At 70.4% G+C, this 26,664-nt stretch overlaps 2 protein-coding genes across 4 annotated transcripts; both read left to right on the top strand.

Moving 5' to 3' along the window:
• Positions 1 to 713: 713 nt before the first annotated feature.
• On the top strand, positions 714 to 11,320 carry DPYSL5 (dihydropyrimidinase like 5). Its single transcript, XM_062571259.1, has 12 exons — positions 714 to 974; positions 2,131 to 2,289; positions 3,113 to 3,292; positions 3,390 to 3,458; positions 4,327 to 4,371; positions 4,549 to 4,624; positions 4,723 to 4,879; positions 5,663 to 5,804; positions 6,032 to 6,174; positions 6,266 to 6,473; positions 6,805 to 6,973; positions 11,235 to 11,320. The coding sequence occupies exons 1-12, from the start codon at positions 714 to 716 to the stop codon at positions 11,318 to 11,320; spliced, it is 1,695 nt and encodes a 564-aa protein (XP_062427243.1).
• Positions 11,321 to 15,149: 3,829 nt separating this feature from the next.
• Positions 15,150 to 25,881, top strand: MAPRE3 (microtubule associated protein RP/EB family member 3). Of its 3 annotated transcripts, none has more exons than XM_062573354.1 (7): positions 15,150 to 15,246; positions 21,920 to 22,047; positions 22,137 to 22,282; positions 22,370 to 22,526; positions 24,248 to 24,399; positions 24,498 to 24,650; positions 24,859 to 25,881. In XM_062573354.1, exons 2-7 carry the CDS (start codon positions 21,927 to 21,929, stop codon positions 24,925 to 24,927), a joined length of 798 nt encoding a protein of 265 aa, XP_062429338.1. In that variant the 5' UTR covers positions 15,150 to 15,246; positions 21,920 to 21,926; the 3' UTR covers positions 24,928 to 25,881. The 3 variants fall into 3 exon arrangements, with proteins under 3 accessions (XP_062429338.1, XP_062429336.1, XP_062429337.1); XM_062573352.1 differs by having other exon boundaries at positions 22,370 to 22,571; XM_062573353.1 differs by lacking the exon at positions 15,150 to 15,246 and adding an exon at positions 15,914 to 15,932 and having other exon boundaries at positions 22,370 to 22,571.
• The last annotated feature ends 783 nt before the right edge of the window (positions 25,882 to 26,664 follow it).

Below are 26,664 nucleotides of genomic sequence, written 5' to 3'. Positions count from 1 at the left end.
AGATCTGTGCAGCAGGGTCTTTGCAGCAGGGATCCATGCGGTGGGATCCATGCAGTGAGGTCTCTACAGCAAGCATCCATGCAACGGGATCTCTGCAGCAGAGCCCATGCAATGGGGCAGGCAGTGGGGTCCATGCAGCAAGGTCTCTGCAGCAGGGACCCATGCAATGGGGCCTGTGCAATGAGGTCTCTGCAGCAGGGGTCTGTGCAATGGGGTCCATGCAATGGGGTCTGTGCAGGAAGGTCTGTGCAATGGGGCCTGTGCAATGAGGTCTCTGCAGCAGGGGTCCGTGCAATGGGGTCCATGCAATGTGGCCTGTGCAGGAAGGTCTCTGCTCCCAAATGCTTCTGGGGCTTTCTGGCTGCGGGGTGGTGGGGGGGCTGCAGGTCGGGGGCTGGCATGGGGCCTCCCGGCTGCTCCGCGTGGGCGCGGGTGCCTGCGGAGGGCCGGAGCAGGGCGCTGGCCTGCCGCGTGCACCGGCCTCCGCGGGCCGCGCTCCCCGAGGCGCCCGTGCAGCTCGCGTGCGCCGCGGCCGCGCTGAGACAGGTCGATGGCGTTTGACCTTCATCCACCCGATGAAATATAGATCCTGTCTGGGGAAGCTCCTCGCCGGCCGCGGCAGGGGAGAGGGGCGCGGGGGCGGCCGGGTGCCGACGGCGCGGGGGCCGCGGGCGGGCGGCCGGCCCGGGCTGACGCCGTGCCCTCGCAGAGCCATGCTCGCCAACGCGGCCACGATGCGGATCCTCATCAAGGGGGGGAAGGTGGTGAACGACGACTGCACGCTGGAGGCGGACGTCTACATCGAGAACGGCATCATCCAGCAAGTGGGCCGCGAGCTCATGATCCCCGGCGGGGCCAAGGTCATCGACGCCACCGGCAAGCTCGTCATCCCCGGCGGCATCGACACCAGCACCCACTTCCACCAGACCTTCATGAACGCCACCTGCGTGGATGACTTCTACCACGGCACCAAGGTACCGCCCGGCTCGGGGCCCGGGGGCCGCCGGCTGCGCCCGCGGGGGCCGCGCGTGCCCCCGGCACCGGGGCAGCGCTGCGCCTCCCGCCCCGGTTCCCCGCGCTGCGGCGTGCGGGGGGCTCCCGGGTCCCTGGCCGAGAGCTCCGAAAGGCGCCGAGCAGGCGGGCACGGCGCTCCGAGCGAGGCCGCCTGCTGACGCGGGGCGGCTATTTAAAGTCGCCCTGTTTTCCCGCGGATTATCCTGCCGCCTCCGGGGCCGGGAAAGCCCCGGCTCCCCTGCCCGGCCGGGCCGGTGCTGGCGCCGGGGGCCGCCAGGCAGGGACGGGTCCCTGCAGAAACGGACCGGGCGCCTGCAGGAGCAGCGCTTTCTGCCTCCGGGCCCCTCGCGGCGCTGCTGGGCTGGGGGCGGTTTGCACGGAGCAGGGAGCGCTCGGCCGGCGGGCGCGGGCCGGGGCGGCCTCGCTCCTCGCCTCCGCGCGCGCTCGTGGCGGTGCCGGGAGCGAAGCTGCGCTCGGCGCCCCGGCTGCTCCCGCGCCCCAGCTGCTCCGAGGGGCAGGGCTGCAGCCGGAGCTGGGGGCCCGGCTGGCTCCCCCAGCCCCGGGGAGCGCCGCGGGGTCTTTGCATCAGACCCGCTGCCTGCAGCGTCCGCGACCTGCTGCAGCCCGGCACAGAGCAGCCCTTGTGCGGCGCTGGCCGTGCCTGGCCCCGCGGCGGGGACGGGGCGGGCTGGGACGGGCTCGGCGCCGCCGCGACGGGGCTGGAGGGACGCGGCGACGTCCCGGCAGTGCCCCCGTGCCGTGCCGTGCCATGCCGAGCAGGGGCCGGGGCTGCGCCTGCCCCCGGCGCCCGGCCCAGCGGGCTGCCGTGCTGCACCGCGCCGTGCCGGATCGGCTCGGCCAGCCCGCAGCAGCCTGCCAGGGCGGACGGGCAAAGGAGCTTTGGGGATTAGGCGGGCCGGGTGAGCCGGGGACGCCGCCGGGGCGCCGCGGCTCTCGCCCGCACGCCGCGCCGGGGGGGCGGCAGCGCCCGGGCGGCCCCGTCGCGGCCCGGGTCCCGCGGGCCCCGTCCCGCCCGTGCTGGGGCGGCGGCGCGGCGGCCGCGTTCGGCGCCGGGGGGGGCTCCCGGTGCGTGCCGCTGACGCCCGCCGCCCGCAGGCAGCCCTGGTGGGAGGGACGACGATGATCATCGGCCACGTCCTGCCCGACAAGGAGACGTCGCTGCTGGACGCCTACGAGAAGTGCCGCAGCCTGGCTGACCCCAAGGTGTGCTGCGACTACGCCCTGCACATGGGCATCACCTGGTGGGCGCCCAAGGTGAGTCTGGTGCCAGCCTCCGCGGGCAGCGCAGCCCCCCCGGCCAGCACGGCCGGCGCAGCCTCCCCGGCCATGCAGCCTCTGCAGCTGTGCAGCCTCCTCGGGCAGTGCAGCCTCCTCAGACAGTGCAGCCTTCCTGCCAGTGCAGCCTCCCTGGGCCGTGCAGCCTCCCCCAGCTGTGCAGCCTCCATGGCTGGTGCAGCTTCCCACACCCGTGCAGCCGCTGCAATTGGTGCAGCCTCCCCGGGCCGTGCAGCCTCCCCCAGCTGTGCAGCCTCTGCGGTTGGTGCAGCCTCCCAGGGCCGTGCAGCCTCCCCAGGCTGTGCAGCCTGTGCAGCTGGTGCAGCCTCCCCGGGCCATGCAGCCTCCCCGGCCATGCAGCCTTTGCAGTTGGTGCAGCCTCCCCGGGCCGTGCAGCCTCCCCAGCCGTGCAGCCTCCCCGGCTGTGCAGCCTCTGCAGCCTCCCCGCAGCGAGGCGGGAGCGGGGCTGCGGGCGGCCAGCTGCCGCGGCCGGGGTTAATTCCTGCCGCGGCCCCGCCGGCGCCGGCCCGGGCCGCTGATCCCATTAGCTGCTTGTTTGGGTGGTTTGGCGCCGGCCCGCGGGCTCCCCGCAGCGCTGCCTTTATCCGGCAGCGCGCCGCGGCTCCGCGCCCGGAGACGGGCGCCGCTCCGGCCGCCGGCATCCCCCGCTGCCCATGCCCGCCGGCGCGGCGGAGCGTCCCCATCCCGCGGGCGACATCCCCGGGGGGGGGGGGGGCCGGGCCCCGTGGCGTCGCCCTGCGCCCGCCCCACGGCGCTGACCCGGCGCCCACCCTGCGCCCAGGTGAAGGCGGAGATGGAGACGCTGGTGCGGGAGAAGGGGGTGAACTCCTTCCAGATGTTCATGACCTACAAGGACCTCTACATGCTGCGCGACAGCGAGCTCTACCAGGTCTTCCGCGCCTGCCGCGACTTCGGCGCCATCGCCCGCGTGCACGCCGAGAACGGCGAGCTGGTGGCCGAGGTGAGCGCCGGGGCGGCGCGGCGCGGGGGCACCGCTGCGGCGGGCGGCCCGGGGCAGCCGGCCCGCGCGGCGCCCGCCCTCACCCCCGTTCCCGCAGGGAGCGAAGGAGGCGCTGGATCTGGGCATCACGGGGCCCGAGGGCATCGAGATCAGCCGGCCTGAAGAGGTGGGTCGCGGCGGCTGCCCCGGCCGGCACGCTGCCGGCAGCCCCCCGCGCGCGCCGGGCCCCTGCGTGCCACCGGGCATCCTCCCGCACTCGCCCGTGCGCGGGTCTGCATCTTTCCACATGCCCCTTTGTGCATCCCCCTGCACGTGCCTCTGTGCACCGATCTGCAGCCGTCCACGTGCCTGTTTGTGCTCCCTCCTGCCCGTGCATGTGTGCGCAGATCTGCTGCCATTCACGCACCCCTTTGTGCATCCCCCTGCACGTGCATCTGTGCACGAGTCTGCAGCCATCCATGTGCCTGTGTGTGCTCCCTCCTGCACGTGCGCCTGTGCACGGCTCTGCAGCCATCCGCAAGCCTGTGTGTGCTCCCTCCTGTGCATGCGTCTGTGCACGGAGCTGCTGCCGTTCACACACCCATTTTTGCTCCTTCCTGCACATGCATCCGTGCACGGCTCTGCAGCCATCCACACATCCGTTTGTGCATCCTTCTGCACGTGCATCCGTGCGCGGATCTGCAGCCGTCCGCATTCCCCCCTGTGCACCCACCTGCACCCCTGTCCGCACACCACCCTTTTGTGCACCCGTCTGCACACCCATCCGTGCCCCTGCCCATACACTCACCCGCACACCTGTCTGCGCCCCCATCCTTGCCCCACGCCCCCAGTGCAGCACGAGGCAGCACCCAGCACAGTGCCCGGTCGCAGCAGGACCCCGAATGCCCCTGTGCAGCCCTGGTGCTGGATCTGCTCCCAGCACCGTGCCCCGTCCCGCACGGTGGCCCCGGTTCGGCCTGCTCCTGGCCGGGCCTGACCCTGTGCCGTGCCGTGCCGTGCCGTGCCCGGCGGCTCAGCACCTGCTCTCTCCGCAGCTGGAAGCCGAGGCCACGCACCGCGTCATCACCATTGCCAACAGGGTGAGTTGCCCCGAGCCGTGCGCGGCCGAGGCCCCGCTGCGGCCCGGGGGGCAGCACGCGTCGCGGGGGCACCTGCCCGTGCAAACCCGCCGTGGGGGTCCTGCAACCCCGGAGCGTCGATCGCGGGGTGCGGGGCAGCGTGGGGCGGCGTGGTGGCACTGACCCCGCTCCCCGCAGACCCACTGCCCCGTCTACCTGGTGAACGTCTCCAGCATGTCGGCGGGGGACGTGGTGGCCGCCGCCAAGATGCAAGGTAGGGGGGGTGCGGTGCGGGCGCCCTTGCACGCCCTCCCCTCGCGCGGCCGCACGCCGGCGGGCGCCGGCACCCACAGCCTGCCTCCGTCCCGGCAGGGAAGGTGGTGTACGCGGAGACGACCACGGCGCACGCCACGCTCACCGGGCTGCACTACTACCACCAGGACTGGTTCCACGCCGCAGCCTACGTCACCGTGCCGCCCCTCCGCCTGGACACCAACACCTCCGCCTACCTCATGAGCCTGCTCGCCAAGTAAGGGACCGGGACACTGCGCCCCACGGGCCCCTCCGCCGGACCGCACTGCTTGCTGCCTGCTGCCCGGGCAGCCCAGTGCCTGGTGCGCCGTTCCCCTGCTCCGTGGGGCCGCGCACCCAGGACGTCCCGCTCCCCGATGCCATGCACCCCAGGGCCGCGCACCCGGGGCGTCCCGCTCCCCGGAGCCTGCTCCGTGGGGGCCACGCACCCGGGGCGTCCCGCTCCCCGGAGCCTGCTCCGTGGGGGACACGCACCCGGGGCGTCCCGCTCCCCGGAGCCTGCTCCGTGGGGGCCGCGCACCCAGGACGTCCCGCTCCCCGGAGCCTGCTCCGCGGGGCCGCGCACCCAGGGCGTCCCGCTCCCCGATGCCGTGCTCCCCGGAGCGTCCCGCTCCCTGAGGCCATGCACCCAGGGCCGTGCTCCCCGGGGCCGTGCACCTGGGGCCGTGCACCCAGTGCGTCCCGCTCCCCGGGGCCGTGCACCCGGGGCATCCTGCTCTCCGGGGCCATGCACCTGGGGCCGTGCACCCGGGGTGTCCCGCTCCCCGGGGCATCCCGCTCCCTGGGGCCATGCACCCGGGGCCGTGCTCCCCAGGGCCGTGTACCCGGTGCATCCCGCTCCCCGGGGCCATGCACCTGGGGCCGTGCTCCCGGGGCGTCCCGCTCCCCGATACCATGCTCCCCGGGGACGTGCACCCGGGGCGTCCCGCTCCCCGATGCCGTGCTCCCCGGGGCCGTGCATCCCTGCTAGCAGCAACGCTGCTGCCGTCTCTGCCCGCAGTGACACGCTGAACGTCGTCGCCTCCGACCACCGGCCCTTCAGCACCAAGCAGAAGGCCATGGGCAAGGAGGACTTCACCAAGATCCCGCACGGCGTCAGCGGGGTGCAGGACCGCATGAACATCATCTGGGAGCGAGGCGTGGTGCGTGCACCGCTCCGGCAGCGCCGGGGCGTCCGGCTGGGGCTGCCGCGGAGGGCCGGCCCGCGGGAGCGTCCCGGGGTGAGGGGGGGGTGTTGACCCCTCGCTCTGGAGCTGCGTGGTGCTTCCGCGCCTCCTCCAGTGGGTCCGAGCCGGAGCGGCCGGGGCGGGCGCCCGGGGAGCAGGCGGGATGGGGCCCGGGAGCGCCTCAGCCCCCTCTCCCGCCACAGGTCGGGGGCAAGATGGACGAGAACCGCTTCGTGGCCGTGACCAGCTCCAACGCCGCCAAGATCCACAACCTGTACCCGCGCAAGGGCCGCATCATCCCCGGGGCCGACGCCGACGTCGTCGTGTGGGACCCTGAGGCCACCAAGTACGTGCGCGCGGGCGCCCGGGGCTGCGCTGCCGGCCCGCCGTGGGGCCGGGCGCTCCCGCCTCACCCGCCCCTCCGCACCCCCGCCCAGGACCATCTCGGCCAGCACCCAGGTGCAAGGGGGAGACATCAACCTCTACGAGAACATGCGCTGCCACGGGGTGCCCCTGGTCACCATCAGCCGCGGGCGCGTGGTCTACGAGAACGGCGTCTTCATGTGCGCCGAGGGCACCGGCAAGTTCTGCCCCCTCCGCTCCTTCCCGGACTCCGTCTACAAGAAGCTGGTGCAGCGGGAGAAGGTAGGAGCGGGGGGCGGCGGTGGGGCACGGCGCGCCCCGGCCCCGGGGCCGCACGCGCGCATGCACGCGGGCGGCAGAAGAGGACGGAGGAGCCCCGCGCGGTGGCCGCGGCGCGGAGGTTTGGGCGCGCGGCTCGGCGCGCTCCCGGGACGCCCCGCCGGCCCGGCTGCGCCCGCTTGCGACCTGCTCTGCCCCCGCGTCCCGAATCCCGGGAGGGGAAGGGGCCCCCCCCCCCGGCGGCCGATCCGCACCCCGCCGCCGCTCGCCGAGCCCGGGCGCGCCGCCGGCGCTCGGCTCACGGCTCTCTCCGCTTTTGTCTCCCTTCCGGCAGAGTTTAAAGCTCAGGGGTGTGGATCGCACCCCGTACCTGGGGGACGTGGCCGTGGTTGTGCATGCCGGGAAAAAAGAGACGGGGACGCCCCTGGCCGATACGCCCACCCGGCCGGCCACCCGACACGGGGGCATGAGGGACCTTCACGAGTCCAGCTTCAGCCTATCCGGTAAGAGCGGGGCCGCCGCCGGCCCCCGCCGGGGCGCCCGGCCACCCCGGCGGGGCGCGCGGGGACGGGGCGCTTCCCGGGCGCCCCGGGGCAGAGCAGGGAGCCCGGCCGGCACCCGCCCTCCCCCTGCGCCGGGCGGCTCCGCGGGCGCTCGGCGGGGACGCGCGGCGCAGGAGCAGGGCGGACCGCGGCGGCAGCGGGCTCTCCGGGCCGCCCGGCGCCTGCCGGGGCGCGGGGCGCGCCCGTGGGGCCGCCGGCCGTGGGTCTCGGGCCGCAGGGAGCGCCGGGGGCCTCTCCGGACGGTCTGGGCTGACGGTCAGCTCTGCCGTGCTGCTGTCCGCGAGTTGCGTCGTCACGTAAAGGAGTTACGGGAGGACGTCAGGAGGCCACGAAGCGTCCATGGAGATGAGCAGGAGATAGACATGGCACCCTCGGAGACCGTCCTGCTCCAGCAGTCCCAACCCCCTGCAGCAGCGGACCTGCCGGAGGGCTCTGTGCCAAGGGAAATGGTGCATCATAACGTGTGGACGAAGGCTAGAAAGCGGCCGCTTCTCGTGGCAGGGGAGAGACCCTTCCTCCTCCTGAAGACTTGCAGTTGAGGAACAGGTTTACTGCTCTCCAGGCTCAGGAGGAGCTGGGCACGGCTTCTCGGGAAGCACCTGAGCAGACAGACCCTGTGCCTCGCGGGAACACCCCGAAGAAGCGGCGAGTGATTGCTGTGGGTGGCTCCACGCTGCGGGGGACGGAGGCACCTGTCTGCCCGCCTGACCTCTCGTCTAGAGAGGTCTGCTGCCCGCCGGCGGCTCGAAAGACTGCCAAGGCTTGCCCACGCGTCAGACTGTTTCCCTCTGCTGCTCTTTCATACGGGTGCTAATGATACCAAGGGCAAAGTGGAAACCACCAAAGGGGATGTCAGAGGCTGGGGGTGGTGGACGAGGGTCTGGGAGCCCAGCCTCAACGCCGCCAAGGAGGGGGAAGGATGGGAGAAGGAGGAGACGGATTTTCCAGGTTAACAACTGGCCGCGCCGCTGGTGTCGGCGACAGGGTTTTGGCTCAGATGACCATGGGACCAGCCTGATAAGGAGGGCTTTAAACTAGGAAAGATGAGCGAAGGGGACAGATATAGAGACAGGGGAGCCAGCAAAACACGGCTCAAGTCGGGATGCCTCCAGCAGGTGCATGCAGCTGGGGCAGTGCGTATGGGACGTGGCTAAGGGGGATCCTCTCCTCTCGCACCCCTCCTGGGAAACCTGCAACCTCGGTCACCTCTCTGAAACGCCTGTCCACCAACGCATGCAGCATGGGGAATAAACGGGAGGAACTGGAGATCCATGTGTGGTCGGAGGGCCATGATCTCCTTGCAATTACTGGGACAAGGTGGATAGCTCCCATGACTGGAACACTGTCATGGATGGCTATGTGCTTTTTAGGAGAGAGAGGCCAGGAAGGCGAGGTGGTGGAGTTGCTCTCTATGTGCGAGAGCAGCTGGAATGCATCGAGCTCTGCCTAGGCGGGGAGGAGGAGGAGGCAGTCGAGAGCTTATGGGTAAAGATCAAAGGGCAGGCTAGCGTGGGGGACACTGTTCTGGGTGTCTACTACAGGCCACCTGACCAGGCAGAGAAAGTTGATGAGGCCTTCTATAGACAGCTGGAGGTAGCCTCACCGTCACAGGCCCTGGTTCTCATGGGGGACTTCAACCACCCTGACATCTCCTGGAGGGACAACACAGCAAGGCACAAACAGTCCAGGAGGCTCCTGCAATGCACTGATGACAACTTCTTCTCACAAATGGTGGAGGAGCCTATGAGGAAGGGTGTCCTGCTGGACCTTGTCCTTACCAACAGAGAGGGACTGGCTAGAGATGTGAAGGTTGGGGGCAGCCTTGGCTGCAGTGACCATGAGATGGTGGAGTTCCGGATCCTGCGTGGAGGAAGCAAGGCAATAAGTAAGATTGCATCCTTGGACTTCAGGAGAGTGGACTTCAGCTTCTTCAGGAACCTTCTTGGAATCCCTAGAAGGAAGGAGGAGGGGAGAGCTGGTTTATCATCAAACATCACTTCCTCCAAGCTCAAGAGTGGTGCATCCCTATGAGTAAGAAGTCCAGCAAAAAGGGGCAGGAGACCTGCATGGGTGAGCAAGGAGCTCCTGGGAAAACTCAAACAGAAGAAGGAACTACACAGACTGTGGAAGAGGGGACAGGCCACTTGGGAGGAATATAGGAATGTGGTCAGAGTGTGCAGGGATGAGAGGAGGAAGGCCAAGGCCCATGTGGAATTAAATCTGGCAGGGGATGTCAAGGACAACAAGAAGGGCTTCAAATACCTCCGTAGCAAGAGGAGGACTAGAGAAAATGTGGGTCCGCTGCTGAGTGGGGCAGGGGCCCTGGTGACAAGGGATACAGAGAAGGCAGAATTACTGAATGCCTTCTGTGCTTCAGTCTTCACTGCTAAGGGCAGCCCTCAGGAATCCCAGAACCTGGAGACAAGGGAGAAAGTCTGGAGAAAGGAAGACTCCCTTGATCAAGGAGGATCAGGTTAGAGATCGTTCAGGCAAACCTGACACCCACAAATCCATGGGCCCAGATGGGATGGACCCACGGGTACTGAGGGAGCTGGTGGATGTTGTTGTCAGGCTGCTCTCCATCATCTTGGAAAGGTCGTGGAGAACTGAAGAGGTGCCTGAGGACTGGAAGAAAGCCAGTGTCACTCCAGTCTTCAGAAAGGGCAAGAAGAAGGATCCAGGGAATTTCAGGCTGGTGACTGTCACCTCCATCCCTGGAAAGTTGATGGAACAGCTCATCCTGGATGTCATCTCTAAGCATTTAGAGGAAAAGATGGTCAGAAGTAGACAGCATGGATTCACCAAGGGGAAATGATGCTTAACAAATCTGATAGCTGCCTGTGATGGACTGATTGGCTGGGTAGATGAGGGGAGAGCAGTGGACGTTGTGTACCTTGACTTCAGCAAGGCTTCTGACACTGTCTCCCATAACATCCTCCTAGAGAAGCTCAGGAAGTGTGGGTTAGACAAGTGGACAGTGAGGTGGCTTGAGAACTGGCTGAAAGGCAGAGCTCAGAGGGTCATCATCAGTGGTGTGGAGTCCAGTTGGAGGCCTGTGGCTAGTGGGGTCCCCCAGGGCTCAGGACTGGGTCCCATCCTGTTCACCTTCTTCATCAAGGACCTGGATGAGGGGACAGAGTGCCTCCTCAGCAAGTTTGCTGATGATGCCAAGCTGGGAGGAGTGGCTGACACACCTGAGGGCTGTGCTGCCATTCAGAGAGACCTGGACAGGCTGGAGAGCTGGGTGGAGAGGAACCTTCTGAGGTTCAACAAGGGCAAGTGCAGGGTCCTGCACCTAGGGAGGAATGACCCTAGGCATCTGTACAAGCTGGGGGCTGACCTGATGGAAAGCAGCTCTGCAGAGAAGGGCCTGGGAGTGCTGGTGGATGACAAGTTGACCATGAGCCAGCAATGTGCCCTTGTGGCCATGAAGGCCAATGGTCTCCTGGGCTGCATTGGGAAGAGTGTTGCCAGCAGGTGGAGAGAGGTGATCCTGCCCCTCTCCTCAGCCCTGGGGAGGCCTCAGCTCGAGTCCTGTGTCCAGTTCTGGGCTCCCCAGGACAAGAGAGACATGGAGCTACTGGAGAGCGTCCAGTGTAGGGCTACAAAGATGATCCGAGGGCTGGAGCACCTGCCCTGTGAGGAAAGGCTGCGAGAGCTGGGCCTGTTCAGCCTGGGGAAGAGCAGACTGAGGGGGGATCTGATCAGTGTGTGCAAGTACCTGAAGGGAGGGTGTCAAGGGGACGGGGACAAACTCTTTTCAGTTGTCCCGTGTGACAGGACAAGAGGCAATGGGCAGAAGTTGAAGCACAGGAAGTTCTGCCTGACCGTGAGGGGGAATTTCTTCCCTGTGAGAGTGATGGAGCCCTGGAGCAGGTTTCCCAGAGAGGTTGTGGAGTCTCCTTCTCTGGAGATCTTCAAGGCCTGCCTGGATGCAACCCTGTCTAACGTGCTCTAGGTGACCGTGCTGAGCAGGGGGGTTGGACTAGATGCTCCAGAGGTCCCTGCCGACCTCAGTCCTTCTGTGCTGCTGGCGTTGCGGTGCCCGGGGGCTGCTGGTGCTGCGGTTCCCATGGGTCCGGCGCTGCCGTGCCCCGGGGCCGCCGGCGCGGCTGTGCTCGGCGCTGCCGCTGCAGCCGTGCCGGAGCCGCTGCCCGCGGGCGCGCGCCGCCTGACGCGCCGCCGTCTCGTCTCCTCGCAGGTTCGCAGATCGATGACCACGTTCCAAAGCGAGCTTCGGCCCGGATTCTCGCTCCCCCCGGAGGCCGGTCGAGCGGCATTTGGTAAAGCCGGCGACCTGTCCCCCAACTAAGGACGGAGGCGCAGCGCCCGCACCGCCCCCCACGCCGCCCGGGCCCCCGCGCCGCGGGCCCCCGCGCCCCGGCCGTGCCGGCGGCCGCCCCGCGCCCGCGGGCCTCCCGCTGCCGGGCGGCGGGCCGGGGCCGGGGCCGGGGCCGGGGCGGCCCGGGGGCCTTTTCCGTTTGCACGTTGGGATTGGATCGGTGATTGATCTTTCTTTTTCTTTTTTTTTTTCCTCTTTTTTTATTTTTTGACTTGTTTGTGCATCACGTGGAAATACTCTCGAGTGGTTTGTGTCGCTAGCAATAGGGGAGAAGCGGGAGAAGCAGGGACCCCAGCCCAGCCCTCCCCAGCACCCCAGGGCGGCGAGGACGCGGGCGCGCGGCGCTGCGCAGGCAGTGTGCGGCCAGCTGCCCGTGCGCCGGCGCCCTGGCACACGCGGGTGCACTCACGGGTGCACGTGCGGGTGCATGCACCGGTGCATGTGCGCATGCATGCACTGGTGCATGCAAGTGCAGGTGCACGCTAGCACAGGTGCATGCACGGGCGCATGCACAGGCGCACGCAAGCACAGGTTCATGCACAGGTGCACGTGCGGGTGCATGCACTGGTGCATGTGTGCGTGCATGCATGGGTGCATGAAAGTGCGGGTGCACACGCAGGTGCATGCGTGGGTGCACACATGCACAGGTGCATGCGCGGGTGCACACACGGGTGCATGCAAGCACAGGTGCATGCACAGGTGCACGCAAGTGCAGGTGCATGCACGGGTGCACGCAAGCGCAGGTGCATGCACAGGTGCGTGCACAGGTGCACGCGCGGGTGCACGCACGGGTGCACGCAAGCGCAAGTGCACGCACGGGTGCACGCAAGCACAGGTGCATGCACGGGCGCACGCACGGGTGCACGCAAGCGCAGGTGCATGCGCGGGTGCACGCGTGCCCCTCTGTGCACACTTAGTGCTCCTCAGCCCCGGCACGGGCGCGCGGCGCCCAGAGCGCGCCTCGGCCCCTCCCGGCCGTGCTGCCCGCGGGTCCCCGCAGCGCCAGCGGGGTCTGTGCCCGGCTGCCGCCCGCCGCCCCCCCCTCCCGCCCTCCCTCCCTCCACGCTATGGTGCTACCCGCGGGGCCGCGCCGGCCTCGCTCCCTTCTCCCGGCTCCTCCGCCTCGTTCCTTCGGGATAGTGTGAAATGTGAAATGTAACTTGTGCACTTTTTCCCCCGCTCGTTGGTCGGTGCAGGCGCGCGGGCGCCGGCGGGCGCCGGGCAGCCCTGCCCGCCGCCGGGTTAGTAGCGTGTCGGCCGGTGTAGGAACCTGCAGTGCGTTTCTGTTTGCTCATTAAAGACGGTTCTCACAGCGCCTGGCGTCGCTGCGTGCCGGGGGGCGGGCGGGGGGCACGCGCCGCGCTCTGCCCCGTCCCCTCGGCACGGCTCCCTCGGCACAGCGGGGCTGCGGGGCGCCCGAAGCCCCCTCCGCCGTGGGCGCCCCCCTGCGCGGGGGCTGCGGCCGCGAGCTGCCCCACGCGCGGGCCGGGGGGCCGGGGCGGGTGGGCGCAGCGGGGAGCAGGGGGGTCCGGCACTGCCCCGGGGCTCGGCCTGTGCATCCCGCCGGGCTCGGAGCGGCGCCGAGGCTGCCTGGACAGACACCCCCGGACCCCCGTCCCCCTCCAGGAAGAGGAGCCGACCGCCTCCGTGCCAGCCCGGCAGCAGGGTGCTGGGGTGGGGGGAGGGGGGGGTGGCACCGTGCCGGGGTCTCCGGCTCCCCGGGCAAGGCTGGGAGCAGGGCCGGGGCGGCGGGGAGCCCCATCCCGCCGGGAGCGGCACGCCGGCACAGGGCACGCGAGGATGCACACATCTATGCACGTGTGCATGGATGCATACATGCACGCACACACATGCACGTGTGCACGCGCACACGCGTGCACCGCACACGCAGGCTGCCTTCCGGCTCTTTGCCGTGACGGCACCGAGCCGCCTGCGGAGCCCCGCGAGCGCCGAGCGCGACGGGGGCGCGTCGCAGGGCCACGCGCGCCCGGCCCGGCGGTGTCCGCGGGGCGGCACATGTGTCGCCACGTGCAGCCCCCCGGGCCCGAGGGCTGCGATCGCCGGGCGCCCGGCGGGGCAGAGCCGGCCACGCGCCGGAGCCGTACCGTGCCGCACGGGGGTGGAAGGGGCCGCCCGGACACGGGGCCGTGCGGACACGGAGCTGGCGCTGCCGCCGCCGGCGAAGGAACTGCAGCCGCGCTGCCGGGGAGGGGATGGGGGGGCTGCGGAGGCTGGAGCACACACGCACATGCATGCTCTGCTGAGCCGTGCACACACACACACACACACACATTACACATACACATGCACACATGCACATGCATGCACTGCTGAGGTACACACACGTGTGCACATCTGCATGCACACATGCATGCATGTACTGCTGAGATATGCACATGCACTGCTGAGATACACACACATGCATGCACACACATGCATATGCACATGCATGCATGTACTGCTGAGATACACATGTGCACACACATGCTTCTGCACAAGCATGCATACATGCACTACTGAGATACACAGATGCACACACACGTGCACATGCATGCACTGCTGACATACACACACACATGCACATGCATGCATATGTGCACTGCTGAGACACACACACACACACACACACGTGCACATGCATGCATATGTGCACTGCTGAGACACACACAGACACACGTGCACATGCATGTGTACATGCACTGCTGAGGTACATGTACACAGTTGCACACATGCACAGGTACACGCATGCACTGCTGAGACAGACGCATGCACACGTGTGCACATGTATGCATGCATGCACTGCTGAGACAGATGCATGTGTGCGCGCACACATGCACGTGCACACACAGGAGTGCAGGGGGCTCTGGGGTGGAGATGGGGCACGGGGGGCTCCTGGTGCAAACAGGGCACAGCTGGGGGGAGGGAGGGGCTCTGGGGTGCAGGTGTAGTGTGGGGGTCTAGGGGAGGTCCCGGGGACCGTGGGGCTGCCAGGAGGTGCTGGGGGGTCCCATGCAGTATCAAGGGGTCCCAGGGAGGCTCTGGGTCTCCCCAGGGGGGGGCTGACAAGCTCTGGGTGTGGGGGCTGGGGGCTCCTGTGGGTCCGGGGGGGGCTCTGAGGGGCTTTGGGGGATCTCAGGGATCACGGAGGTCCTGGGAGGGCTCCGGGGGTTCGGGAGGAGGGTCCCCGGGGGGGCTCTGGGGCTGGGGGAGCTGGGGGAGGGGTTGGGGATGCTCTGGGGGATCGCTAGAAGGATCTTGTGGGTCTCGAGGGGCTCGGGGAGATTCCGGGGGGGGGGGCTCTGGGGGTCCCAGAGGGGCTGTAGGGGATCGGGAGGTCCTGGGGGGGGGGGGGGTCTCAGGGATCCCAGAGGTCCTGGGTGGACCAGACGGATAGGGAGGTCCTGGGGGGGCTCTGGGGGTCCCGGGGGGGATCGGGAGGCCTCGGGGGCGCTCTGGGGGTCCCGGGGGGGCTCAGGAGGCCTCGGAGGCGCTTGGGGGTCCCGGGGGGCTCTGGGGGCCCCAGGGCTCTCGGGGGGTCCCGGGGGGCTCCGGGGGGTCCCGGGGTCGCCGCGGTCCGGGGGGGGCCGGCGCTGCCGGTGGCGGCCGCCAGGGGGCGCCGCGGCGGCGCGAGGCGTTGCCATGGCGACAGAGGGCGGTGGCGCCCCCCCCCCCCCCCGGTTGCCATGGCGGCGGCGGCGGCGGGCGGGGACGGGGCGGGGGGGGGGGGGGGCGGTGGCAGCGGCGGCGGCGCATGCGCATGCGCGCGCGGCCCGTCCGGTCCCGGCCCGGTCCCGGTCCCGGTCCCGCAGAGCCCGGCTGGGTGCTGACGGAGCCAGAGCGGCGGCCGGGGCGACCCGCCGGCCCGAGCGCGGTGAGTGCGGCGCCGGGCGCCCCCGCCACCCCTCGGCGTTTTGGGGGGAGAAGGGGGGAGCGGGCCGCGGACTGCGCGTCCCACCGGGCCGCGGCTCGGTATGGCACGGCACGGCGCGGCGCGGTATGGCACGGTACGGCCTGGCACGGCGCGGCCCGCGGCACGGCGCAGTACGGTATGACACGGCTCGGTACGGTATGGCACGGCGCAGTACGGTATGACACGGCTCGGTACGGTGCGGCACGGCGCAGTATGGTATGGCACGGCTCGGTACGGCACGGCACGCTGGGAGCTGTAGTCCGCGGCCCTAGCGGCCGGCAGCGGGGCGCCAGCAGCGGCGCCGGGGCCGGGTATCGCCGGGGCCGGGCTGCGCCGGGACCGGGTATCGCCGGGGCCGGGCTGCGCCAGGACCGGGTATCGCCGGGGCCGGGCTGCACCGGGGCCGGGCTGCGCCGGGGCCGGGCTGCGCCAGGACCGGGTATCGCCGGGGCCGGGCTGCGCCGGGACCGGGTATCGCCGGGGCCGGGCTGCGCCAGGACCGGGTATCGCCGGGGCCGGGCTGCGCCAGGACCGGGTATCGCCGGGGCCGGGCTGCACCGGGACTGGGTATCGCCGGGGCCGGGCTGCGCCAGGACCGGGTATCGCCGGGACCGGGTATCGCCGGGGCCGGGCTGCGCCAGGACCGGGTATCGCCGGGGCCGGGCTGTGCCAGGGCCGGGTATCGCCGGGGCCGGGCTGCGCCGGGACTGGGCAGTGCCAGGATTGGGTATTACCGGGACCAGTTATTGCTGGGACTGGGCTGCACCAGGACCAGGCAATGCCAGGACCGGGTCGCCCCGGTGCCAGGTGGCGCCAGGCCCGGGCGGCACCGGGGCTGCAGGGCGGTTGGGTGCTCGCGGCCCGCCCGGCACCGCGGCGGGGCGGGGGCTCCGGGGCCCGCGCCAGCAGCGCGGTGCCGCCGTTCCCGTCGCCCTCCCCGCGATGCGCCGACGAATGGGTTTTTTCCCCGTGCTGGCAAACGCTCCTGCTTTTCTGCAAGCTTGCTTTGAAAAACACCGAATCTGAATCATCACGAGGCTCCGGCATTAATATTTCAGAGGATATTGTGCAGGGTAATTATACTGGAGCAGGAGACTCCGGGCGTACAGCGGCTGAAGGGAGGCGGTGGGAAGCGCCGCCGGAGCCAGCAGCGCTCCGCACGTGCTCCTGACGCACGCTATTTAAAGTTATTTAGGTTAGCCAGGGTCCCTCCGGCCGCTCCGCTGCCGGCAGGGCCGGGCCGGTGCCGTCCCGGGAGCGCCGGGCTGGCTGGGAGTGCTGCCCTCCGGTAAACCTGCGGGAAAACCAGGAAAGCTGCTGGAAGGAGGGAGGGGGGGGCGAGGAACCACCCGGAGAGGAGCGGGTGTTTTGCCAGCCCAGCGGCCACGGTCGCGCTGGAGGTCCGTGGCTCGGGTCCGGCCTCGGGGAGCAGGGAGGAGTCGGGATGCCGGGACGACATGCCCGGAGTCGCCGCCTCGGAGAGGAAGGACCCGGAGGAGGCCTCCGTGATCCTGCCTGCATCCGCCTGAGCCCTGCGAGAGGATCCCTGGCCGCGGGACGGGGGCTCTTGCCAAGCCGAGTGAATCAGCCGGCTTCTCCGGGCGCGGGCACGTGTGAGCTCTGAGCTGCGCGCGCGGCCTCCAGCCAGCTCGTCTGCCTCTCCCGCCTCCGTCGCTCGGAAAGCCGCGAGGATGCGGCCCCGAAATAGCAGCTGCGAGTCGCTGCTGCGGCGGCGGCGGCGAATTCCTCCTCCTCGGGCGACTCGCCCGCGGGAGCCCTGCGCCCGCCTCGGCCTCCGGACCTCCTCCCGCGCCGGGTTGCCCGAGCACCGCGGGTGCCCCCGGCGCGGGACGCCAGCCCGGCCGCGGTTCCTCCCCCGCGCCGGGACAGGGAGCCGCGCCGAGCGCGGGGTCGGGACGGTGCGGCCAGTGAACACCCGTCCCAGCGTTTTATTTGCAGTTGGTCGTTGATTAACCAGCATTCAGCAATTTGACAATTAAAATGCAGTGGTAAGCTCGATTTTTTTTTTTTTTAAAATCCCTCCCTGCCCTGTAAGCACGTCTGGCTCGGAAAGGGGAAGCTTCTCTGGATGGTTTTGGAAAGTAAGCGCGGAGCAGGGGGGCTCCCGGGGCGCCGGGCGCCCACTCGCCGGCGCAAACCCTGCGTGCCCCTGGGCAGAGCGCCGCTACCTGCCGCGCTGCCGGAGGCGCGGGCGTCCTTCAAGGGCAGCCGGAGCGGGGAAGCGGTGTAAAAATAGCCTCCGCTCTCCCAGGCTTTGCCCGGCCCCGCTCCTGTTTCTCCGGAGACCGGATCCGAGTGGCGCGGGGGCTCCCGGCGGAGCCCGCGCCCTGCTCCTGCGTGGCAGCCGAGGCCCCCAGCCGCGAGTGTGCTGAATCTTCCACGGAAATACCTCCTCTCCCAAGCGTCTGCCGGGATTTGGAGCTAAATCTTTTTTCCTTTTTTCTTTTTTCCCTTGCACACAAACCCCCCAAACACAGATGCAATGTGCTAAGTGGTCTGTGGGCTAAAGGCACCCTGCTGAGTTCGCCCCGGCTGCGGGGATCCTGACCGACGGGACGCTGCGCGGAGCGCCTGCCCCCTTGCCGTTCGACGCCCAGGTGCACTTTCTGCAGCACCGGAGTCGCCTTAAAGCCTTAAAGCCGCGCTTGGGCCCGGCGTGGCGTTCCCGGGGCTGGAAACGCGCGCCAGGGTGTCCCGCGAGCGAGCACGCCCCGCAGGTGCAGGGAGCCGGCGGTGGCTCTCCGGGGCGGACGCGCTCCCCGCGCCGTGCCAGGGACGCCTCGTCCGTGCCGATGGCGCTCCACGCCGTGCTGACTTGGCGGGAGGAGAGAGCTGGGCAGCGGCGTCCCCTCTGCGGCAGGTTCGCTTGTGCCAGGCAAAATCTTGGCCTTGTTTTTGTGCGAGGAAGAACCCGTGATTGCACCAAGGCACGGAGGTCTTCGGACATGCTGTGGCTCTTGGCCGTGCAGCACCGGCGCCGCTTGCGCTGGTGCCGAGCAAGGGCCCTCCGGAGGCAGAGGGGGGCCCGGAGGAGCCCCCGTTTCGGTCTGGCTCGTCCGTGCTCCCCGTTGCTGCCGGCAGTGCGCGGGGCTGCGCAGTGCACGGCTGCCTGGCCCCGAGTTGCAGGCTCCTCTCACACTTGGGCCGAGAGATGGAGCGTTCCGGTTTGGGGGGTTGGATTTGGGCAAAATAATACCAAAAACGCTCGTTTTCCAGCTGGAAACTGCTGAAGTTTCCGCTCGGACTTGAAGAGCGCGGCGCCGAGCCGATGCCGGAGCTGGAGACCGTGGGTGGCCGGCACGGCAGAGCTGGTCTCGGGGGTGCCCCCGGGCCCGTCCCCGGGCATCGCCCGCCGCGAGGAGCGTCCCGGAGCCGAGAGGCGGCGGCGGCGGGCTGCGGCGGCGGCCGCGGCCGGGCTCGGTGCGGCGGCCGGGCTCGGTGCGGCGGCCGCGCCGCAGTGCGCGCCGCTCCGTGCCGCGCATGACTCAGCTCCCGCGCTCCCCCTCCCCGCGCCGCGGCCCCGGCCCCGGCCCCGGCCCCGGCCCCGGCGGGGGTTACGGCCGTTGTTTGCGCTGGCGGCTGTTGCAGACACAATAGGCAGCTTTAACTCTCGCCACCGGTGTCCCGCGGGGGCCGAGGCGCAGCCCGGGGCTGCCCCCCCCCCCACCCGCGAGCGGGGCCGGGGCTGAGCGCACCGCGCCGAGGGGCTGAGCGCTGCAGGTGCCTCCTCCCCAGCTGCTCCCGCAGCTAAAAATACCGACCCGTCCGCGCCCGCTGCGTGCGAGCAACGTGGCAGCCGGGCACGGCCGGGGGGACGGTGCCGGGCGGGCGGCCGAGGGACGCTCCCCGCGGGGGGCACGGGCCGAGGGACGCTCCCCGCCGGGGGGCACGGGCCGAGGGACGCTCCCCCGAGCGCCCGCTGCCGCCTTTGGGTGCCGAGACCTAAACCGGAGCCGCTTTGCGGCGCGCCCCGCGGGTGCCGAGCCAGCCGGCGCGGCGCAGAGCTGCCCCGGGCTGCGGGACCGGCCGGGCTGCGGCGCATCCTCCCGCCGCGGCGCCCGGGCCGAGCCGCCGGCTCCGGTGCTGAGTCACCGCGCCGCGGCGGCTCCCGTCCTGCGCGGGCGGAGGGCCGCGGAGCGGGGCGGGCAGCCCCCTCCTCCGCGGCGGCAGGCGAGCGGGGCAGGGCCGGGGGGCGCAGCGCTCCCCCCCCCACCGCCCCGGCAGAGCCCCCCGGCTCGCAGCTGGCCCCTAAGCCCCGCAGTCGCCGATCTGCGAGGAAGAGTGAAAGCGGATTAAAGCCCGGGAAAGTGCTGCCGCAGCCGTCGGGGGCGCCGGGCCCTGCCGGGGGGCCGCCGGCGGGCGGGTGCAGATGTGGGGCAGCCCGGGGGGCAGCGGGGCCGTGCCCCTCGCGTGCGTCGGCTTTTCCGGCGCGCTTGGCCGGCGCCGGTGCTGCAGGGGCCGGTTCCTCGCTGCGCTGTGCCGCTCGGCTCGCCCAGCGAGCGTTTCCAGGCGGGGGCCGGGGGGGTCTCTCCCGGGCTTAGCGCTTGGTGCCCGGGGCCGGGCGGAGGGGCCGGGGCCGGACTGGTCCCCTTCGGCCATCTGGGAGCGAGGCTGCTGCAGCGGCTCCTTGGCAGATGTTGTCCCTCTAAGCCTTTCTTTAATGGACCCCAATCCCAGCCCGGGCAGATTAGGAAGCAATCGAGGGCTCAGATGGGGAGGCCGTAAGCTCCTTATGGACCATCCGCGCGCCCCATCCCCCCGGAGCCCCCGGCCTGGGCTCGGGGAATAGCAAAGGTGGGAGCAGCAGGACGCATCGCAGAGCGGGGCCAAGCAGACCCCCGGGCGGGGAGCGGGGCTGTGCAGACCCCCGGGCGGGGAGTGGGGCCGTGCAGACCCCCAGGCGGGGAGCGGGGCCGAGCGGACCCCCAGGCATGGAGTGGTGCTGTGCAGACCCCCAGACACAGAGTGGGGCTGAGGGATCCCCGGGCGGGGAGTGGGGTGGTGCAGACCCCCGGGTGGGGAGCAGGGCTGAGCAGACCCCCGGGCATGGAGCAGGGCCATGTGGACCCCCAGCTATGGAGCGGGGCTGTGCAGACCCCCAGATGGGGAGCAGGGCCGAGCAGACCCTTGGGTGCAGAGCGGGGCCGTGTGGAGCCCCAGGCAGGGAGTGGGCCCCCAGACCCCTGGGCAGGGAGTGGGGCCGAGGGGACCCCCGGGCGCGGAGCGGGGCCGTGTGAACCCCCAGATGGGGAGCAGGGACGAGCAGACCCCTGGGCACGTAGCGGGGCCATGCAGACCCCTAGATGCGGAGGGGGGCTGAGGGACCCCCGGGCGGGGAGCGGGGCCGAGCGGACCCTGGGGTGCAGAGCGGGGCCGTGCGGTCCCCTGAGCATGTAGCAGGGCCGTGCAGAGCCCCAGATGTAGAGTGGGGCTGAGGGACCCCCGGGCGGGGAGCGGGGTGGTGCAGACCCCCAGGCGGGGAGTGGGGCCGAGCGGACCCCCGGGCAGGGAGCGGGGCCGAGCGGACCCTGGGGTGCAGAGCAGGGCCGTGCGGTCCCCTGGGCACGTAGCGGGGCCGTGCAGAGCCCCAGATGCAGAGTGGGGCTGAGGGACCCCCGGGCGGGGAGCGGGGCGGTGCGGACCCCCGGGCAGGAAGCGGGGCCAAGCAGACCCTGGGGTGCAGAGCGGGGCTGTGCAGACCCTCAGGCAGGGAGTGGGGCCGAGCGGACCCCCGGGCAGGGAGCGGGGCCGAGCAGACCCTGGGGTGCAGAGCGGGGCTGTGCAGACCCCCAGGCAGGGAGCGGGGCCGAGCGGACCCCCGGGCAGGGAGCGGGGCCGAGCAGACCCTGGGGTGCAGAGCGGGGCTGTGCAGACCCCCAGGCAGGGAGCGGGGCCGAGCGGCCCCCTGGGCAGGGAGCGGGGCCGAGCGGACCCCCGGGTGCAGAGCGGGGCTGTGCAGACCCCCAGGCAGGGAGCGGGGCCGAGCGGACCCCCGGGCAGGGAGCGGGGCCGAGCAGACCCTGGGGTGCAGAGCGGGGCTGTGCAGACCCCCAGGCAGGGAGTGGGGCCGAGCGGACCCCCGGGCAGGGAGCGGGGCCGAGCGGACCCCCGGGTGCAGAGCGGGGCTGTGCAGACCCCCAGGCAGGGAGCGGGGCCGAGCGGACCCCCGGGCAGGGAGCGGGGCCGAGCAGACCCTGGGGTGCAGAGCGGGGCTGTGCAGACCCCCAGGCAGGGAGCGGGGCCGAGCCGCCCCCTGGGCAGGGAGCGGGGCCGAGCGGACCCTGGGGTGCAGAGGGGGGCCGTGCGGTCCCCTGGGCACGTAGCAGGGCCGTGCAGACCCCCAGATGCAGAGTGGGGCTGAGGGACCCCCGGGCGGGGAGCGGGGCGGTGCGGACCCCCGGGCGCGGAGCATGCCCGGAGCACGGCGGTGTCACCGGCTCTGTGACCCGGCGGTGACACGGGGTGACCCGGCGGGGCGCAGCCCCCCGGCAGTCCCGCCGCCCCGGGGCATGGGGGCTGCAGCAGCCTGCAGGCTCCGCGCAGGTGAGCGGGCGCCGGGGGGGCCCCGCGGCGGCCGCGGGCTCCCGGCGCGACGCCCCGTCTCTTCCCGCAGCTGGGGCATGGCCGTCAATGTGTATTCCACGTCCGTGACCAGCGAGAACCTGAGCCGCCACGACATGCTGGCCTGGGTGAACGACTCCCTGCAGCTCAACTACACCAAGATCGAGCAGCTCTGCTCAGGTGGGGGCGGCGGGCGGGCGCGGCGGCGGCGGGCTCGGGGGGCGCGGGTGCTCGGTGCTGCGCGAGCCGCGGTGTCCGCCCGCCCGCAGGTGCTGCCTACTGCCAGTTCATGGACATGCTGTTCCCCGGCTGCGTCCACCTGCGGAAGGTGAAGTTCCAGGCCAAGCTGGAGCACGAGTACATCCACAACTTCAAGGTGCTGCAGGCCGCCTTCAAGAAGATGGGAGTGGACAAAGTAGGTCCCGGCAGGGCCGCGGGGCGGGGAGGGGGCTCGGGGGTCCCCGGCGGAGCAGCCCGCGAGCCGGCCCGTGCCTCCCTGCAGATCATCGCGGTGGAGCGGTTGGTGAAAGGGAAGTTCCAGGACAACTTCGAGTTCATCCAGTGGTTCAAGAAGTTCTTTGACGCCAACTACGACGGGAAGGAGTACAACCCGCTGCTGGCGCGGCAGGGCCAGGACGTCGCGCCCCCTCCAAACCCAGGTGATCAGATCTTCAACAAACCCAAGAAACCCATTGGCACTGCAGGTAATGTCCGGGTCCCTCCGGAGAGCGCTGCCCCCCGCCCTCCCGCCCGGCCTCCTGCGCCGCACGTTGCTACCGCGACGCTCAGGTGTCCCCCCGCGCCCCTGCCCTCGCCCCTGCATCCCCGGGCCGTGCGGGCTGGCGGCTGCCTGGGACCGTCGGTGCTGAGCAGGTTTGCAGGGCCGCCCGTGCCGCGGGTGGCTCCCGGGGCGAGGGGCTCAGCTGGCTCCTGGGGACGGCTTGCAGCAGCTTGCGTCCCCCCATCCCGCTGTGCTCCTGCCTGCTCCGGGTCTCCAGCTCCCCTCTGCCGGTCCCCTCTCTCCCCATCCTGTGCTCCCGTGGTGCCCCAAAGCTGCTGTGCTGCCCAGAGCTCCCCTGGCCGTGGTCCCTGTGGGCTCTGTGGTCCCCGTGGCCTCTGTGGACCTTGTGGGCTCTGCGGTTCCTGCAGGCTCCATAGTCCCCATTGGCTCTGTGGCCCCCATGGGCTGTGTGGTCCTCATGGTCCCCATTGACTCTGTGACCCCTATGGTCCCCATTAGCTCCATGGTCCTGACTGGCTCCATGACCCCCATGGTCCTCGTGGGCTCTGTGGTCCTCATTGGCTCTGTGGCCTTCACGGACTCTATGCCCCCCATGTTTCCCATGACCTCCATGGTCCCCATTGGCTCTATGGCCCTCACAGGCTCCATGGCCCCCGTGGTCCCCATTGGCTCCATGGCCCCCGTGGGCTCCATGGCCCCTATGGCCTCCGTTGGCCCCTATGGCCCCAGTGGGCTCCATGGCCCCTATGGCCCCCATTGGCTCCATGGTCCCCATTGGCACCATGGCCCCTGTGGCCTCCGTGGGCGCCGTGGCCCCCATGGGCTCCATTGGCTCCATAGTCCCCATTGGCGCCATGGCCCCTGTGGTCCCCCTTGGCTCCATGGCCCTCATGGGCTCAATGGCCCCCATGGTCCCCATTGGCTCCATGGCCCCTGTGGTCCCCCTGGGCTCTGTGGCCCTCACGGGCTCCATGGCCCCTGTTGTCCCGTGCCAGGACATGCAGCCAGGGCACAGCAGCAGCCTCTCTGCTCCCTGTGCCACCAGCACCTCCCCGGGGCCTGCCCCGGGCAGGGTGCACGAGGCGCCGAGCGGAGCCCATGCCACCTCCACCGCTGCCCTAGCGAAGGCTTCCCGCTGTGCGCTTGGGGCCAGAGAGGGGGCCGGAGGCGGCGGGCAGTGCTGCCGGGCTGCTCCCCCAGCACTGCCCCCCACCCTTGCCTGGGGGGGTCTCCCCACGAGGAGGGTCCCCAGGTGGGCAACGGCCCCGGGACCCCCCCCCCGCTGACGCCGCTTTGCCCTGGTGCCGCGGCGCGGGGCTCCCTGTGCGCACAAGCGCGCGGCCAGCCGGCTTCGGAGCGGGGCGGCCGAGGAGCCCGGCGAGCGCCCGCTCGCTCGGTGCCTGCCCGGGGAAGAGCCCGGCTCGGCCAGGGCACCAGCGCCGCCGCCGCCGCGGAGCCTGGCTCAGCCCCCGAGCGCTCGGCCCGCCCTTGCTGCCCCGCTGCTGCCCCTCGCTGCCCAGCTCGTGCCGCCCCCCGGCCCCGTGCTGGGGGGTCCCCGCTGCCCTGCCAGGCGCCCCGGGCGGGAGCAGCCCCCCAGGCCTGCGGTAACCCCGGCCCGTCTCTGGCTGCTCTGTCAAGTCCCCCAGAGGACCTCTCCCACCGGCCCCAAGAGCACGCAGAACCCGGCGCGCGTGAGCAACGTCCCCAGCAACATCCTGCGGAAAAACTCCCCCGCGGCCCGCAACGGGGGCACCGAGGCCGACGCGCAGATCCTGGAGCTCAACCAGCAGGTAGGCAGGGCGCTCGCCCGGGGCCCGTGGCGGTGGGAGAGGCGCGGCGCGGCCCCCGCCGAGCCGCGGCGTGAGCGGTGCCGCCCGCCCGCCCGCAGCTGATGGACCTGAAGCTGACGGTGGACGGGCTAGAGAAGGAGCGGGACTTCTACTTCAGCAAACTGCGGGACATCGAGCTGATCTGCCAGGAGCACGAGAACGAGAACAGCCCCATCATCACGGGCATCATCAGCGTCCTCTACGCCACGGAGGTGAGTGCCGGGCGGGCACGCGCGCGCGGCCGGTCCCCTGTCTGCAGCCCGTTCCCCGCCCCGGCGGAGCCGGATCCGGGATCGGCCCCGTGCACGCGGCCTCGCTTGCCGCCCGGGCTGCCCGGGAGGGGTCTGGGCTTGGCAGAGGTCTCCGCGGCGCGGGGCCGGAGCAGCAGCTCACGGCTCGCCGCACCGCCCGTCCCGCCAGGAGGGCTTCGCCCCGCCTGAGGACGACGAGATCGAGGAGCAGCAGCCAGAGGACCAGGACGAGTACTAGCCCCGGCACGCTCCCGCGCCCCGCGCCGAACCACCCCGCGTCGTTCCCCGACCATAGACATTGGAGGTTTTGAGTTTGTCCGCCTCGCCCTGCACTGTCACACATCGTAACAGCGTCCAACCAGCCAGGCAGCCGAGCCAGCGGTCTCCACCTCCAGCAGATCCTGCGGGAAGCCGCTGGCTGCATAATAAATATATATAAATACATAGAGGAGAACACGGTTGTAAATACGCCAGCGGCTGGTGGGTGGGGAAGGGCTCTGGCCGCCGTGCCCGGGGCCGCCAGCCCGCGCCACCTCCACCCCATATTTATTTCAGTCGTCGTCTTTGGTGTGAGTGCCGCAGCTGCCGAGGAGCCTGCTCCTGCCCGCCCCCGCCCGCCCCGCTGTACTATAGTTAAAGGTTAAGTCCGTTGTATATTTTCCCGGGGCGGATCTTACTTGCACTTTGCCTGCGCTGGCTGCGCCCCACCGGCCCCGGTGCCCCGTGTAGATGGGTTGGAGCAAACAGCGCTGGAGATCTCTGCGTTGGGGGTCGGAGCCCACCCAGCAGCCTGGGGGCGTCGGGGAGGACGCGGCTCGGAAAAGGGAGCTGGAAGAATAAGGAAAAATAAGAAAAATAACGATAATAAAAAAAGCCAGCCCGGCTGAAGAAGCGGCCGCTCGCCCCGCGGGCGGGCGGCGGGGGACGGCCACGGGGGGCTTTGCCGGCCCCGGGGAAGGGCGTCCCGGAGGCGAGGGGCCCGCCGGCGCCCTTGGGTGCTGCTCGCGGGGCCGTCGCGGTGGCGGCGCGCTCCGAGCCCCGGGGCAGGGGCAGCGCGCTCGGACGAGGATGGCACGCAGCGTCCGCCCCGGCCGTCTCCCCGTTCGCATTGCTTGTCCGGTCGGTCACACTGGTTGCAAAGCCCGCATCTGTGTTTAAGTTTTATTTAAAATAAACTCGTGTGGTAAAAGATTGTCGTGCCCGTGTCTGCCCTGACTCTTGCCCCCAGCGCGCAGCTCGGGCCCTGCGAGAAGCAGACGGAGGCCTGGTGTCCCCCAGGTGTGGTGGGGATATGAGGGATGTGGAGGCTTGGTGTCCCCCAGACGAGCAACGTGGAGGTTTGGTGTCCCCCAGATGAGCGACATGGAGGATTGGCCTCCTCCAGATGAGGGACACGGGGGCTTTGGGGCACCTTGGTGTCCCCCAGATGAGCGACATGGAGGCTTGGCCTCCTCCAGATGAGGGACACGGGGGCTTTGGGGGACCTTGGTGTCCCCCAGATGAGCGACATGGAGGCTTGGCCTCCTCCAGATGAGGGACCCGGGGGCTTTGGGGCACCTTGGTGTCCCCTAGACGAGTGACATGGAGGCTTGGCCTCCTCCAGATGAGGGACACGGGGGCTTTGGGGCACCTTGGTGTCCCCCAGACGAGTGACATGGAGGCTTGGCCTCCTCCAGATGAGGGACACGGGGGCTTTGGGGCACCTTGGTGTCCCCCAGATGAGCGACATGGAGGCTTGGCCTCCTCCAGATGAGGGACACGGGGGCTTTGGGGCACCTTGGTGTCCCCCAGATGAGCGACATGGAGGCTTGGCCTCCTCCAGATGAGGGACACGGGGGCTTTGGGGCACCTTGGTGTCCCCCAGACGAGTGACATGGAGGCTTGGCCTCCTCCAGATGAGGGACACGGGGGCTTTGGGGGACCTTGGTGTCCCCCAGATGAGCGACATGGAGGCTTGGCCTCCTCCAGATGAGGG

Source organism: Rhea pennata, chromosome 3, assembly GCF_028389875.1.
Source record: "Rhea pennata isolate bPtePen1 chromosome 3, bPtePen1.pri, whole genome shotgun sequence".
Classification (NCBI taxonomy): domain Eukaryota; kingdom Metazoa; phylum Chordata; class Aves; order Rheiformes; family Rheidae; genus Rhea; species Rhea pennata.
This window is presented reverse-complemented; position numbering and strand designations above follow the sequence as displayed.